Genomic DNA, 15,475 nt, shown 5'->3' with positions numbered 1-15,475 from the left:
CTAACGGACGAAATGTGATCAGAGATAAAGCACCTGACATTCTTAACCCGTTGAGGACGAGTCCCGAGTATACTCGGGCAAGCGTCTATGGGAAATGCGTGTTGTAGCAAAATCAAACCGTCCTCAACAGGTTAAAGTATGGTTTGGTGATGCCTTGTCTGTTACAATCTAGTCACTTTCAGGGAGGATGGTCGGGTGTTTTATTTCCTTTTTTATTAAGGATTTGTAAAGTAGTCACACAAGAATGAAATTGACCATGGTGGTATGGTCTGTAGTATAGCTGCACTTTAGAAGGACAATTTATGATCTTGTAGCAATATCAATGTATAGTTATTGGACAATGTCTCATGATATTTCTTCATACTATTGGCAAAGATACAAAAGCAAACTCAGCGTATAAATTCCTGTTATAATGCATTTATTGATGGAACACAATTTTCAATGCCAAGAAGAATTACCCCAGCCTATGTGTAAATACCCACACAAATGTCCTTCCACTTATGTACATGTATCCCCATTGATGAAATGTGGAACTTTGAAAATACTGGAGAAAATTAATGATTTGCCAAGTGACCTTTGACCTTTGTTTGCGTCCAATGTTTGACTTAATCACCAAAATCTAGAGATACTTGTATATCAAAGGAAGACATGGTTCATCTTTACAAGCTTGAATCTGTGAAACTAGCTACGTTACTGGGAGACACTGTAAAGTGAGTACTTTCAGCGAAAATCTTTTAAAAGAGGTATCACAAAAATAAATGGCCCTAACCAAAGCAAACAAAGAATGGTCTATCTACAAGCAGCAGATCACTAACAGACCTACTACTAAAATGTTTTTGTACAAAAATTTACAGACATCATGACTTTGCTGTAATTAAAAACAAAACAAAGACACACATGCACACAAATTAAGTTCACTTTTTAAAATCAGGTAAAAAGTCACTTTGTAGTTGTTTTTTTCAGCATTCTAACTTTCTGGTTGGACAATTTGTTCAATTCCAATCACATGGTATTGTAGGCACGTACTACACAAGAGATTTCACATTTTTTCTTCATCAGCATCTTTCTGGAAAACTTGTTCAGGAGTCACTAACATGCATTGGTCAGAATATTTCTGGAAAACTTGTCAAGAAGTCATTAACATGCACTGGTACATGTTCGGTGACACATACTTTTAGTATACCAAGGAACATGTCTGAAGCTATTGTTGCGTTGTTCTTGTGAAAATGGATCATTGCAGGAAATTCATGTCAAGGTCTTTTGATTGGATGCTCTGTGCGGATAGCAGCTATCCGATTGTACCAAATAGCCTCCATCCGCACGCTTTTGTTTCATAGATACCAACGTCTTTAATAAAGAAAGTGTGTTCTATCAAATAACCTCAAACCGCATGCTGTGTTTAATTGCATAGATGACAACATCTTTAATACATAAAAGGCATGACTATTTTGTGCTTTATTTGTGCATTTCTCTTTGTAATGTATATTTTGTTGGTTTAGTTGGCAGTGAGTGTGCCAAGGTATTACCGTGTTCAGTGTTTATATTTAACTTTGTGAACACAGGTTTGTAATTACTATTTTGAAGTGAAAAAAAAAGTGACATGTATATACTTGTATTAATTTAATTTGCAGATTATCGAGTGCACGTACAAGTTTATTTTTGCTCCTTTCAGCTTTTTCGGCTTCTTCCCTTTCTTTTCTTTGCTGTATAATATCTTCTGTGTTTTCTCATGTACGTAGGTACACTTGTATGTCTACGTGTCGTAGGAATTAACTGAAGCTGTATTAGAAAGATGTCTGTTTTTTGTTTGCTTGTTATTTTTTTTAACTACTATGTCACCTGACAATTTAAGTTTCTCCACATGCATAGGTAATATGTATTCCTGTGAATTGTGTGGTGAAAAAAAAGAAAGTTTTATAGGACAATTTCTGTGAAGACAAAGGCTCTTTATTGAAATGAGGAAATTTTGCTGGACCCAATTATTTATTTGGCTTTGTCCCTCCTGATACACTATATTTAATGACAGTTGCCGTTTTGGGGTCCTCACAACACTGTTCCTCAGTGCGGTGAAAATTCAATAACGCAGATTTACTGTATTGAGCGCTATACTACACCAGCACATGTATAACAAGTTTTAATTGAATGCTAAAAGAATTGTTTGAAATGATATTTTTCCATCACTGTGATACACTGTTATACAAAACAGTTGCAGAATAATATTTTGTCGCATGTAACTTGTATACATGGTGTTGTTTTTTTCAGTTTTTTGCATGAATGATTTTCCTGATTTTCTCTCTAGCACAGCCTGTGTAGGAACTAGAATTGAGCAGTTTCTACTGCACCTTGTTGGATAGGTCCCTGTAGATTTACTTTAAAGACGGTTATAACCTTGCATTGTAATGATATGAAATTCACTTGCTAATGCTTGCTTTGGTACAAGCATTAACTCGACAGACTCAGCCATCAAATGTCAGGCTATTAATAGTCTTTCACTGTATGTAACTGTTAGAAGTTCCACAAGTATGGTACAATTTAGTTCTGCAATTAACTGAAAAAGTATACCGGTTAAAAAAAGTAACAGCTACATGTGTATTATTCATTAATTACACCCGAAATAATTGTTTTCATGTAGTTCTCTTGCAACTCATGCAAGTGATAACTTCAGCCCAACAAAAAAAAAAGAAAAAAAGTGCAGTTTCTATTAAAGGGCAACTTAGGGAATAACCGAGAGAGAATAAATAAGTTTTGTGTGCGTCACAGACCCGGAGTCTCAGTCGGGCATATTCACATAGACCTAATATTCTTTTGTCGAGTATGGGCGTGATTTTTCTACTCCTATAGTTGTACGATTATATGCTCGACGTAGACCAAAATAATGTGATGACGTTACATTGTACTACGATAACGCGTGATTACCTAAAATTGTTACCAAACTTCCAGCAATGTCTGCTCGTAGCACCTATGTAGGATGGAACACAAAAAGAATAAAGTGTCCCAGAGTTGCGAATTTGGTACCCAAATCCAAGTGTGTAGACACCTAGGGCACCTACATGATGTACTTAGTATGGTGTATTCGTAATAGCTGGCATTGAATGTTCGCTGTATGGGTTTTGTCAAAACATGTATGAGGCCATTCTTACTTTCCTCTGAAACTACCCCCCCCCCCTCTCTCTCTCCCTCTCTCTCTCCCTCCACCTCTCTCTTCCTCTTGTTTCATGTACCACATCACTCACTCTACAAAGATAATTATATTAACTGCTTGACTGTGCGTGATGTACCTGAAGTGAATAATAAACAAAACACAAAAGACAAAACAGTGATTCCAGTATGAATATAATATGTATTGGTGTCATTTTTCAAACAATTGGAAAATGTATTATAAATTTCTTTCTTATGTTTCGTACTTTTATGAAGTTGTAGTTTGTTCAACTTCGTTAATACTAATAGGGAGCTTTAGATATGTGACGCGGACGTAAACATAGACGACGATTGCGTTGGCCGTTTCCTCTCCCCGCGTCGTGTTGCAAACGCGAAGACGCACGCGTACAACCCATACAAAGTTAAATGGCGCCCCCTTATGATCACTCCATCAGATTCATCACGCCACTCGTGAATTTGAGCGGACGCAAAAACTGCCCAGAACTAATTGTGAAAAGTTGGACGACGCGTGATCGGTTTTGATATTAGCGATTTCACGCATGCGCAGACATTTCTTTTCTTTCTTTCTTTCTTTTTTTCATCTGAATGTCAGCGTCGCGAAAATCTAAAGCTCACTAATACTGCCTAATGTGGAATCCTTTGGAGACGCTTCAGAAAAAAAAAATAAGACGCAAAACTTGTAGATGAAGTACTCGACAATTACACGAAAGAGTGTAGTGGAATAATTTGGGAGAATGACATACCAGTGTAGTGCGCAATTCAAATAAAGCTTTTAAATGAAGAAAGTTCAACGTGTACATTGTTTAAAGCCGAATCCCATTCCATGATCTTTGGTTGAAAATAAGTAAAATTGAAATTAACAAAATTGTAAAAATCTCATCCAAACATCACATTTAGAAATAAAAGTAAAGGTTACAATGTCATGACGGTACAACATTTGACTTGAAAGATTAGCACGACAGACAATTTTGTGTATAAGAAATATATTATGTATTAAAAAAAAATGAATGTCTGCACGTTAACAGCTTTAGCCGCCTTTCCCTATAACCACCATTGTGAAGCAATGTCCTGTGTAATTTGATCAATTCAATTACATTTTGGTCAGCAAGAAATACCCTAGGTGAAACACATAAGTGTCAAAACTTCATTGTGACCGATTTTGAAATATCGAACACTCTGGCTGATTCATTTCGCTCTTCACGCGCAGACTGAACATGGACAGAAATTGTACTTTATAAACGGTGAAATAATTCCACACTTGCGGATTTGTATCAACCTGCGTCACTTTGGTCTGTAGCTGTGAAATCTTTGGGATGTGTACTGGTCTTGGATACGGGCTGGACCCACAATTACGTAATGTACCTTCTATGGAGACGCACTAAAAGGAAAAGCACACCCAAATTATGAAAATGTGAATTGAGTGAAAGCGGCAATATTAGTTCGAGGAAAATAGGACATTTAATTCTTCTTATCAAGCGATGACAGCAGTATACCTGCCAACATTTCAAGATGAAATATCTTTACTCGTGGATTGCAAAAAATCTTATTTTATATGCAAACTGAAGTTAAAAATCTTAACTTTCAGTCAAATCTTCACAAAATACAGATGAAAGGTATATCTAGATATTTTTTTTAATCATATTTCTCTGATAGAAAATCTGATTTTGCTATTTTTAATGTAAAAAAATCTTACTGAATCTGATAAAATCTTATTAGTTGGCAAATATGTGACAGCACCGACATTTTACTTCTGATTCTTTTGTCCGGGATTCCTCAAGCTTTTTCCCTGGTGGTGTTCCGCTTATATTGCTGCTTTCACTGGTTCTTTTGAGCGGTGAAATGGGCAGTGCCATCACTTGCGCCACGGCTGTGCACAATTTTCACACACATGGAGAGTTGGTACACTAACGTGGCACGCACAGAATTAAACAACATACATAATTTACATGAACGCAGACCAATAAATGAAGAGTTTGTTCGCAAAAACCGATAAGTTCATATTTTGCCAATTGGAGATATTTGCGATTAAAGGTCAAGAAAACTAAAGAGAATAATAAGAAAATTCTTGCTTCTTTTGACCATAACTTCAAAAAAGTACCTTTATATGTAATGACCAATATATCATTTAAAATGCATTATTTTCTACTTTATGACAGAAACCGTACTTCAAAATCTTCACAAATGGACTTATCGGTTTTTGCGAACAAACTCTTCAAATTTGTTAGCACCTTGAAGTAATCGACTATTTGTTACTTTATAGTAACTGTGCTTTACCTTTCCTGATTGAGATACTAGCAGGCTAAATTCAACACCTTTTTTTTAGCGCTGAATGATTGCAGTGTGTTCCTGTCGTCTTTTCTACTTTCAGCCAGTTTGGTGAAAATCTTGTTAATGCACAAAATCAAAGATTTATGCCTTTAAAACATCGATTTCATGAAGTCCTTAGTACAAGGAAGCTCTCTTCACTCGCTGTCATAAAATTTTACTTTTCTTTAACATGGAAAGCAAACAAAGGTACAAGCGATTCGCACTGAACGCACATAGGCCAGAGTTCAAAAAGATTGAATAAACTCAACCACAACCAAAAAGTTTATAAAGTGAATTATTTATTAGTAGTTACTGCGTGTGCTGAGAATATCTTTGACCTCTTATTTATCCTTTTTTCTTCTTCTTGGTCTTCCCAAGTTTTTTTTTTTCCCTGCAAATTCTCTCTTTCTGTCTTTCCTTTTTCCTTTCTTTAGTCCATGATGTAAAATTCGGACTCTAACAAGTATAAGGCACGGTTCAATAACGGTTTACACGTGGGGCTTTGTGAATTTGAAAAAAAAAAAATCAACCTTCATTAAACCAAAATGCAGCTACGTCGTTTAATAACCTATAATAATAATTACATTGTACGATCTACAGCTTCAAAGCAAACGGGTGTTAACCTTGCTCAAACACTTATCGACATGAAAATCTAAAGGCAAATCGATGTGGTTTCATAATCTTAAAGAAACTGAAAAAAAAAATAATGGCATAACAACTGCACAGATAGTTTTATGCTGGCTTTATGGGAGGGCAACGGGTGAATAAATCGAGTTCAATATTCAAAATGTATTATATATCATAAATACAGCTTTCATTTCTACTAATCGATGGACTTGATTAAAAATAGATTACTTGTGCGTTCGACATGATTATGTTACCAAAAAGAGATACACACATCTATAACGATAGTTTTGCTCATCAATGAGCTACACAGTCATGAAAATTAAAATACACTGTAATTACATTGTACAATGTACGTATGGATTTTAAATGTTCAGCAGCGTGGGGAGAGGATTCAGGTTGGCCCGACTAAAGCCACTTCAGTCGCTGCCCATCGGAGTTACTCGAAAGCTACGACTAGCGCAGACCTGCGCGCCAGCCTACGGGAATAATAATTATTATGTACATGAACATCGAAAAGTTCGGTCATTGATAACAATTCGAATGCGTTCGGGATTTCTTCCGCTGTGTGTGTAATAGGCCTACTCATTGAGAATCAGTGGTAAAATTACACACAATTCGTTCCGGGGATTCTCGGAAATACCTGAATCGGGCCCGAGTAATGCGCTCGAGATTCTCCAGCTGTGTGTAATAGGCCTACTCATTATGAGATTCAGTGGTAAAATTACACACAATTCGTTCCGGGGATTCTCGGAAATACCCGAATCGGGCCCGAGTTCCCCTAGCGCGAATCTCCACACACCGGGTACCACACACTGTGGGAACTTCACATCAAGATGACTGGTAATCTACATAATATTCTTCGGCATAAGCATGATAGCTATGTCATTACACATAAAACAATCATGTATCATCTCTTTCTCTCTTGTGGCATACGCCTAAACCCTTTCTGTGCCAGAGGCTTTGGACAGTGTGTAAACCTCAATGAGGTTTTCTGTGCAAATCAACACTCGGACGCACACGAAGGGTTAATTGGTAGGTGAACACATCAAGTTGTGCGTCGCGGGGGGCCTCTATCAAATCGGCAGCACAGAATTGCTAGAGATCATTGGGTTGTACTTAAATTGCAGCGTTAAAAAAAAAAAAAAAATCTATCCCTCCTAGACGAAGGCAAAGAAAGGCTGAATCTCAACAAGTGTTTTCAACGAAAAAGCAAAGCAAAGCAAGACAAAAAAGTATACACGGTAAGATGACCATAGAGGATATCTATCACCAACGTTTGACTAAGACCATACATTCTTCAAGAAACATTAAAAAAAAAATCGCCATTCCTAAAAAATCATAATAATCATTTCTTGAACACGAACGTAAAAATGCCCGTCAGGTCTATGCAAGGACGCCTCCCTCAATGTTTGAACATTCCCTGTGTCCCATTCGCGAATTTCCTGTAGGCCTACCGTCTGAACACAAAGCGATCAGGCGTCTGCTGTGCACAAAGCGTGTATAGGGCCTATATGAAATTTTCACAGTTTTGGCGTTCAGATTGCTGCGCACACTGTCAACTATACCGAACATTATGCATCCACAGCTGTTGCTATAGAAACTGTTCTTTCTTCTTTATGTTGTTCAACTGCAGCCTACTGATGAAGGAAAAATAGAAGGGTTTGATATATTCATCCATCGGCACAAATGAAATATAACAAACGACAAACGAAAAGGATTATAAGAAAAAGATATCAAAATGCAATCGCTTCACGGGTCGTCCGGGCAGTCGCGTTATGATGGATCTAGGCGCTGAGTATAACAGTATATAAGCATGATAAGACGTTTCATGACAAGCCAAAATACTGAAAGCTGCTGAAGGAACAACAGACGCCATCAATGCGACGGAAGGGTGGAGGGGGCAAGGCAGGACTAAGTAATAATCGCATGGACTTGTCAATAGTGCTCCGATCGCCATTTCACCGACATTCCAAGCACCCCTCACAGCCGTCGGGTCGCAGGGCTAGCTAGCATCCTACATCTCAGCTCACTGTAAAAAGTACAGGAAGTCTGGACAGCTCTGGATACATTCAATCTCTGGTACGCTTTCAAGTGGGGCCACAATGCGATACAAGGGCGAGCATTTGGGCACTTCTTCCTGCGCTTCGTATTACACGATTTTTGGTCTACTGACTTATTGCCACTTGATCCTCACAAGGTAAAGCTGATGGCAACGAGAAAGACTGTGTACAAGTTGTCCTTGAGTCTGAGCGATGGAATCGTGTCATTTGGAAGGAATATTCCACAACGAAGACAACAACAGAAGGCGACATCGCGTGCTAGACAGCAGCAGGCTCGTCGGTTGGTACGGGCTCGCGACCACCGCGCCGCCGCCACCTCCGGCAGCACGATGCGAAGAGGGGCGCCGAAATGAGGAAACCGCAGATGACGTCGATGAAACCAATCACGCAGAAAGACACGTTGTAGGACTTCGTTTGGTCGTATATACCACCTGAGGTAGTGAAGAGAAGAACAAACGAATCGGGTTAAAGACAAATTTTGCATAGAGAATCTCCGAGTCTCTGTTTCCTCAGTTAAAACCACGCATCATTTTATCAATGTACACAACTTACCGCAATAGAACCGGGCAGGGAGTTCTCTGTGGGAGGAGTTGAATAGCCATCCGAATATAAAATAAATACTTAAACATGAAATTTAAAGTTCTCGTTAGCGATTACGGCGACTTAAAATGTAACTGGCCTTCACAGAAATGCAAATATTAATGAGATCAAGTAAACTCAGGTATAAAGCCACAGAACATTTGAGCAGTTTAATTCAGAGTCAATCATTAAAATCTTAAAAGATACACCTGTAGCACAACTCACCGAGGAGAGCCCCACTAATGGGGAAACCAACTCCAAGGGACACCAGGAGCATGGAGACGGCAGGCTTGTAGCGCTCAGTCGCCACGGCACCGTTGACTATGATGAACTGCAGCGAGGTTTTTGAGCCGAGCGAGAAGCCGTTGATGAAAGACAGGATGGCCAAGAACCAAAAGGTGTCGGCCGCGAAATTCAGGCAGAAGGCCACCGCGGACATAAGGTTGAGGAGGAGGTAGGTAAACTCGTTTCGCAGGATTCTCTTCGCCGTAAAGAAGCCGATGAGGAACCGCCCAAGGATGTTGCCGACCCCACCGGCCGTGGCGATGTAGACGGCCATCTGGGAGTTGAAGCCCTTCGCCTCGGCGTTGGGAATGACGAAGAGGACCCAGCCGTCGTACGAGACGCCGAAGAGGATCGTGGCCAGGCAGATGCCGAAGAAAATGGGGTAGTCGACGAAGAGGAACAGATCGAAGAGCTTCGCTATCCCGCGGAACCACCGCACAACGAAGTTCTGCTTGTTTTGCCGCTCCTTCTCGTAATCCATCGCCGCAATGTTTTCCTTGACGGCGACGCTGTTGGACGTGGCGTCGTAGCAAGCCACAATTTCGCAGCTCTTCGCCGCTGACGACTCGAATTCGGTTGCATGGGCAGCAGAGCCATTGGGCGTCTCACCACCGCCACTGATCCTCTGTAGAACGTTCTTGCCAGTGGCTTTGCAATTGGAGTTCGTGTTTGCGGAGGAATGGCCACCGTTGTGCGCCGTCCGGTGGTCATTCAACAACTCGTGCACTTCATCGAGTTGGTCTTCACTCGTACTTGCAGCGCCCTCTTGCGACTGACTATCAGAGGCTGAGTGACACGCACCGCTATGTCCCCCTCCCTCCTGCTCCTCTTTTTCCTTCATTCGCCTCTGCAGATCTTCTTCGCTCGACGTGGCGGTCGCCTCGGCTTTTGGGATCGGCTCCATCAGGGCCCCGCTAACCATGGTGTTTAGGTTGATGGCGCCGAGGATCATCAGGGCTCCTCGCCATCCGTAGTTTTCCACGAAGACCTCGAACAGTAGTGGAAGAATCATGAGTCCGATGCCGCCTCCAGTTAAGTTTATGCTGGAGGCTATCTCGAAGAGGTCTGGAAAGTAGTCTACAGGGCTGGAGTTCGCTGGTAAGACGACAGTACTAAAGCCGATACCTGGGAAGAATGTCAAAAATACGATAAGAGAGTTCACAATGTCCTCACAAGTTTAATAATCAATTGCAACAGGAATTTGGTTGGTCTAGTACAAAATCTACGGTGATTGTATTCATGGTATTATCTCGTTGGCTTTTGAGAGCCGGGGAACAAATATCAGCACAGAGTTAGCCAATTGTCGAGCAGATCCTTGTGCGCTGGGATTTATAGAATCTGGTTTTCATTATGGCTTATGTTGCTATTTTTGTTAGATTGTAGAAAATCTCGTTCATGTTATTCTGTTCACTATCTCTTATAGTAACAATACGCGCGCAACTTGAGGCACTAGATAATTTATGTCTATAGTGAGGTTCACACCTAGATCCCTTTACCTTAAGGTTTTCAAAACTTGAAGTTTTGTAAACTACGAGGCACTAAACTCCAAGTTAGTGTGAATGTAGACGCACGTAGTTTTGAAAACTACGACAAAACCTTAAGGCGAAGACACCACGACAACACCATAAGATTTCTTAGGGTTTTATCGTAGTTTCATCGTGGTTTTGGGAATGCCCCCCCCCCCCCCCGAGCGTTAAAACTGCGACAAATGTGAACGGAGTTTTGTTAACCACGACGCTCAATTTTTCCACAATAGCGCGCAACCGTATGTGCGAACTAGGCGCCCTTTATTTTCTATCGTAGTTAGCACTAATACCTTGAGGTTTTGCTAACTGCGTGTAGGTGTGAACGGCATCGAAGTTTTGTCGTGGTTAGGGGAAGGAATTTTTACGCTCGTATTTAGTATAACTTCAAGTTTTTGGATAGGTGTAGACATGGCTTATGTATGTGTGTGTGCGTGTGTGCGTGTGTGCGCGCGCGCATGTAAGGCGCCCTCTATGGATAATCTCTACTGACGGGACTCACCGAACATGAAAAGCGCCGCTGCAAACTGGGAACCGATGTTGGCGAGCGAGGACAAAATGAGTCCGGCAGAGCCCACGAGACCGCCGACCATTACCACCTGACGAACCGAGAACCTTCGCAGGAGAGGGGTGTTCATTACCGCTGTTATAAAGAAAGGACAAGAAGGCGACGGAGAAGAAGGAGGAGGAGGAGGAGTAGAAAGGGAAGAATAATGAGAGAAAAAGAAAGCGTATCAAAGGTCATTCAATCAAACGGGATGGCAAAAGTTTCAGCAACATCAGCTGTATTAAAACACACACCCAACCACAAACATACACACACACACACACACTATACTACGCAATGTTTAAGTCTTACATGTTTTCGCCGAACTAAAAAGTATAATGGTGGCAACTTCAATTATTTCACATCTTGGACACTAAAATGGATGAATGCACAAGGTTAATATCATTAAACTTGCAATTTGGTCCAGAATTCAGCCACCACAACCCTTACCCATAAAAGCCGTCAACGCTCGATTAAGAGCACAAACAGGAAAATAGATAAACCAAGTAAATAGATATGCTGTTCAGGCTGTCAGGCCATGGATTTTCTTTGTAAGTTCGTGTCAAAAGAAAAAGGAGGAGGATAATGAGGATCACATAGACACGTTCTATTGACAAGTTGGCGCCATACTTAACTTCACACCTGTGCTGCACGCAAACAACTACATGTATAATTATGAAGAGTTTTATCGCAAAATGAGCTAAGCGTCATTCTTAAACATTTCAAAGTAAGTCCATAATCAGATAGAGCAATCATTAGATCTTTCCACTAATAAAAATAATAATAATAATAATAGCTGGTTTTTTATATAGCGCATTTCACACACTTCAGGGTTTCAATGCGCTTTACAAACTATTATTACTATTATTATCACTAATTATTATTATCACTAATTATTATCACTAATACCTCACTCGTTACATAACAAGGAATATTCTGGAAAAAAAAACATACTGTATTTTCTTATCATTTTCTTTGTTTTCTAGCACCTTTAATCACAAATATCTCGACGTAACAAGAATGGATCTAGCGTGATTTACGACAAATCTCTTCAAAAGTAAAATATTGCAGCAGAGCCAATGACACCATCATCTCCCAACTCTTTCTCTTTCTCCTCCCCGTTCCTACACAAGATGAATTATTAAATGATCGAATATGACCATTCTGTCATTACAACCCCTTTCTCATAAAAGTTCTCGTTGATGGCAGGTTGGTACGGGAGTACAATACTCAGACATTTTTGCTCTAAAGGATAATATGTAATTGTATTAACACAAAGCACCAGAAAATCGAACTGTAGAGTTTGATTGCAAAAACCAATAAGTCCATTTTTGAAGATTTTGAATTGAGGTCTCTGTCATAAAGTACAAAATGATAACTTTTAAATGATATTTGGTCAATACATATATATAGGTACATTTTTGAAGTTATGGTCAAAAGAAGCAAAAATTTTCTTATTATTCTCTTTATTTTTCTTGACCTTTAATCGCAAATATCTCCATTTGGCAAATATGGACTTATCGGTTTTTGCAAACAAACTCTTCAACTGCAGTCAGGTGGCAGTTGAGAAAAAAAAAAGGTGTGTGACTTTAGCATCAACTTTTCGAATGATGAGTCAGGAAACTGAAAAAAATCCTGTTAAAGAAGTTCTTCCGAGTGAAAACTTCCTGAAGAGTTTGGATTTCACACGGGTGTAAAAGATAGGTCCTACCTATCTTTCCTGTGATAGGACGGTAAATAATTCTTCCTTAGCCATGCGTTTCACCTCCTTCCTATAGTTACCTACTGAAAAAAAAATCACTCTGCTCTGAAATGTGGAAGATTTCATAACAGTAATCGATCTAAGTGCTTGTTGAAAAGCATGTACTTGGAATGCACATTAATTACCTTTAGAATACAATGTAATGCATCAATAACATCTTTGGCAAAACCTGAGTAAGATCAGGCCGCCTTTTATGAATACAAATCCTTATTTTCCTTGCACTGTTAAATACCGTCATTATGAAATTAATAATTGGTCTATAGCATTGAGAGCAAGTTTACATAAATCCAAATTCATTTAATCCCCCCCCCATAATAATCATATGATGTTTGTATTCATAATCGTCTGTATAATGTATGTAGCGTGTATGAATGTATGTATCGTGTATCCATGTGTGTATTTTAAAAGAGATAACAGAAGAGAGAAAGATTAAGGAGAGGGGAGGAGAAGAGAGAGAGGAGGAGGTGGGAAGAGAGGGAGGGGGACGGAGAGGAGGCCAGTGGTATACTTACAGAGCCAGTAGGTCGCCCCGTGGGCCATGCCGATGATGGTACCGATGTAGGCCGTCGACGTGCCGAAGTCTGACGTCATGTCGTTCAGGATGACGCCGAAGGAGCGCACGGTTCCCGTCTCCAGGAAGGAGACGAAGAAGACGCCCATTAGGATGAACCACCGCTTCACGCCCTGCGTCAACCGATGTCGCACGGGCTCCATCCTCCCTCGCGATTACGACCTCGTCTCGACGATGAAAAAACAGCGGTCCCTATATTATCAAAACGGAAGAAAAACGTGATGGAAAAGGTTTGATAGCGCTTTCTTATATAATCTTTCAAATGAAAGTGACACTCTTTGAACATGACACCCGTATACTTTACCATCAACTTCTTGTATGCAGAAACATATAATTCAATACAATGTTTTAATAAAGCAATGTTCCATGAACTACAGAATATAATACCGTAGTGTAATTAGGTAGTAGACCAATGAATAATATACAATAATGTCATATCATTGTTTTTATCAAACATAAAACTAATGTACCGCAATGTAAGACAACATGGCCCTTAGCAGTGGTTAGCACGTAACACATCGTAACATGTAACACTTGTTTTTGGCACCAGCTGAGTGGCCTAAGTCAGGGGAATACGAGGGATTTCATCGGAGTCATCCCACGAGTTCGCCACCTACGAGACCTACAGCCCACGAGCTAGACATGGGGGGGGGGGGGTCCATGAGTACAAACCATTCCTTGAATATGAAGAGAAAAAAGTGGATAATGGGCTAGTCTTTGCGGGAGTGACCAAGTTATCGACAACGAGGCCATGTTGAAGGTTATGGATCATAAAAGGTTAGATGGAAACCCTAGACACAACCCTGCAGTCGTACAGGCTGGCCGCCCTGTTCATTTAACCACTTCCATAGACAAATCCCATCCATTTAGTGAGACATTCATTGATCCATCACAATAACACGCAAACTTGGAAGGAGTGCAATTTGTTATTGATGTCTTTAAAGTTCATGTGCTCATTTACGCATGACATTTTGTCATCACAATTAGGCAGGGGCGGATCCAGGAAATCCGTAAAGAGGGGGCGCGTTTACACAATTATTTTTTCTTTTTATTTCTTTTGTTTCAACAAAAAATAAAGGGGGGGGGGGGCGTGCGCCGGTTGCGGTCCTCCCTGGATCCGCCCCTGAATAGCTATCTATGGAAAGAGGGAGAGTTCTCCTTTCCTCACAACCAACATAGCGCTCCCCCTTAGCTATCAATTATGAAATACATGTAGTAGCCCTCAAAATTTGGGTTACCTTTTTATACGCACTGTATAAGGTATTTTCTTCGTATAACCCATTCGTCAAGATTACTGCACTTTGATGATTAAAATCTGCGATCGTTTGTAAACAAAAATGTGAAGTTTTAAATGCTCATGCACATTAACAAAAAAAAAAAAAAAGAGAAAGAGTTAATGCATGTGCCAGCATCACACTCAATCTTGAATTTGGTGAGCAATTACGGTTTGTCCGTATTCAGGAATGAAAGAGTGGAGGAATTGGATGAAGTTTTCTGATTCGTAAATGTAGACTCGAAACTTCATCTTCATCGTTATAATGTTAAACTTAATGCACTTAACTGGGATTACAATAGCGGATGACGCTTAGACAATAGCTGAAAAAGTTCAGCTCCATTTCAACCCAGCCTCGTACAATATTAGATTATTACAATGGGAGTGATACAGATAACGCAAATTTTGATGTTCACCGGTTCAGCGGATATAGACGTTATCAGTTTCGGTTCAAGTGTCACGCGTTTATCACGGATTAGCGGCAAGAGATAATCCTCCCGCAGAGGATGATGAAGGGCAAGGGGTATATGTGACTGTATTATTGCGATCGTTTGGATTATGCCCTCATTATCTATCAACTCGTAACACAGACAAGTAATAGGCCTACTATCATTCAGAGGAATATGAATGACAAAGAGATAATAATATATGCAATATTCACATGCTAGATACTGACAGACGAAAAAAAAGATGGGGATAGGATAGAAGAACTGACTGACGATTGTGAAACAGCAAAAAAAGAAAAAAAGAAAATGTGTTCTTATTCGATAGAAATAAGGTCA

At 40.0% G+C, this 15,475-nt stretch overlaps 1 protein-coding gene across 1 annotated transcript; it reads right to left on the bottom strand.

Moving 5' to 3' along the window:
- Positions 1–8,411: 8,411 nt before the first annotated feature.
- Positions 8,412–13,567, bottom strand: LOC139708991 (monocarboxylate transporter 9-like). The gene is made up of 4 exons (XM_071620959.1): positions 13,362–13,567; positions 11,043–11,183; positions 8,958–10,142; positions 8,412–8,584 (listed from the first exon to the last, which is right to left on the bottom strand). The coding sequence occupies exons 1-4, from the start codon at positions 13,561–13,563 to the stop codon at positions 8,412–8,414; spliced, it is 1,701 nt and encodes a 566-aa protein (XP_071477060.1). The 5' UTR covers positions 13,564–13,567.
- Positions 13,568–15,475: the final 1,908 nt, after the last annotated feature.

Source organism: Diadema antillarum, unplaced genomic scaffold (assembly GCF_040938485.1).
Source record: "Diadema antillarum isolate AM-2024a unplaced genomic scaffold, OU_Dant_1.0 seq00001394_RagTag, whole genome shotgun sequence".
In the NCBI taxonomy this organism is placed as follows: domain Eukaryota; kingdom Metazoa; phylum Echinodermata; class Echinoidea; order Diadematoida; family Diadematidae; genus Diadema; species Diadema antillarum.
This window is presented reverse-complemented; position numbering and strand designations above follow the sequence as displayed.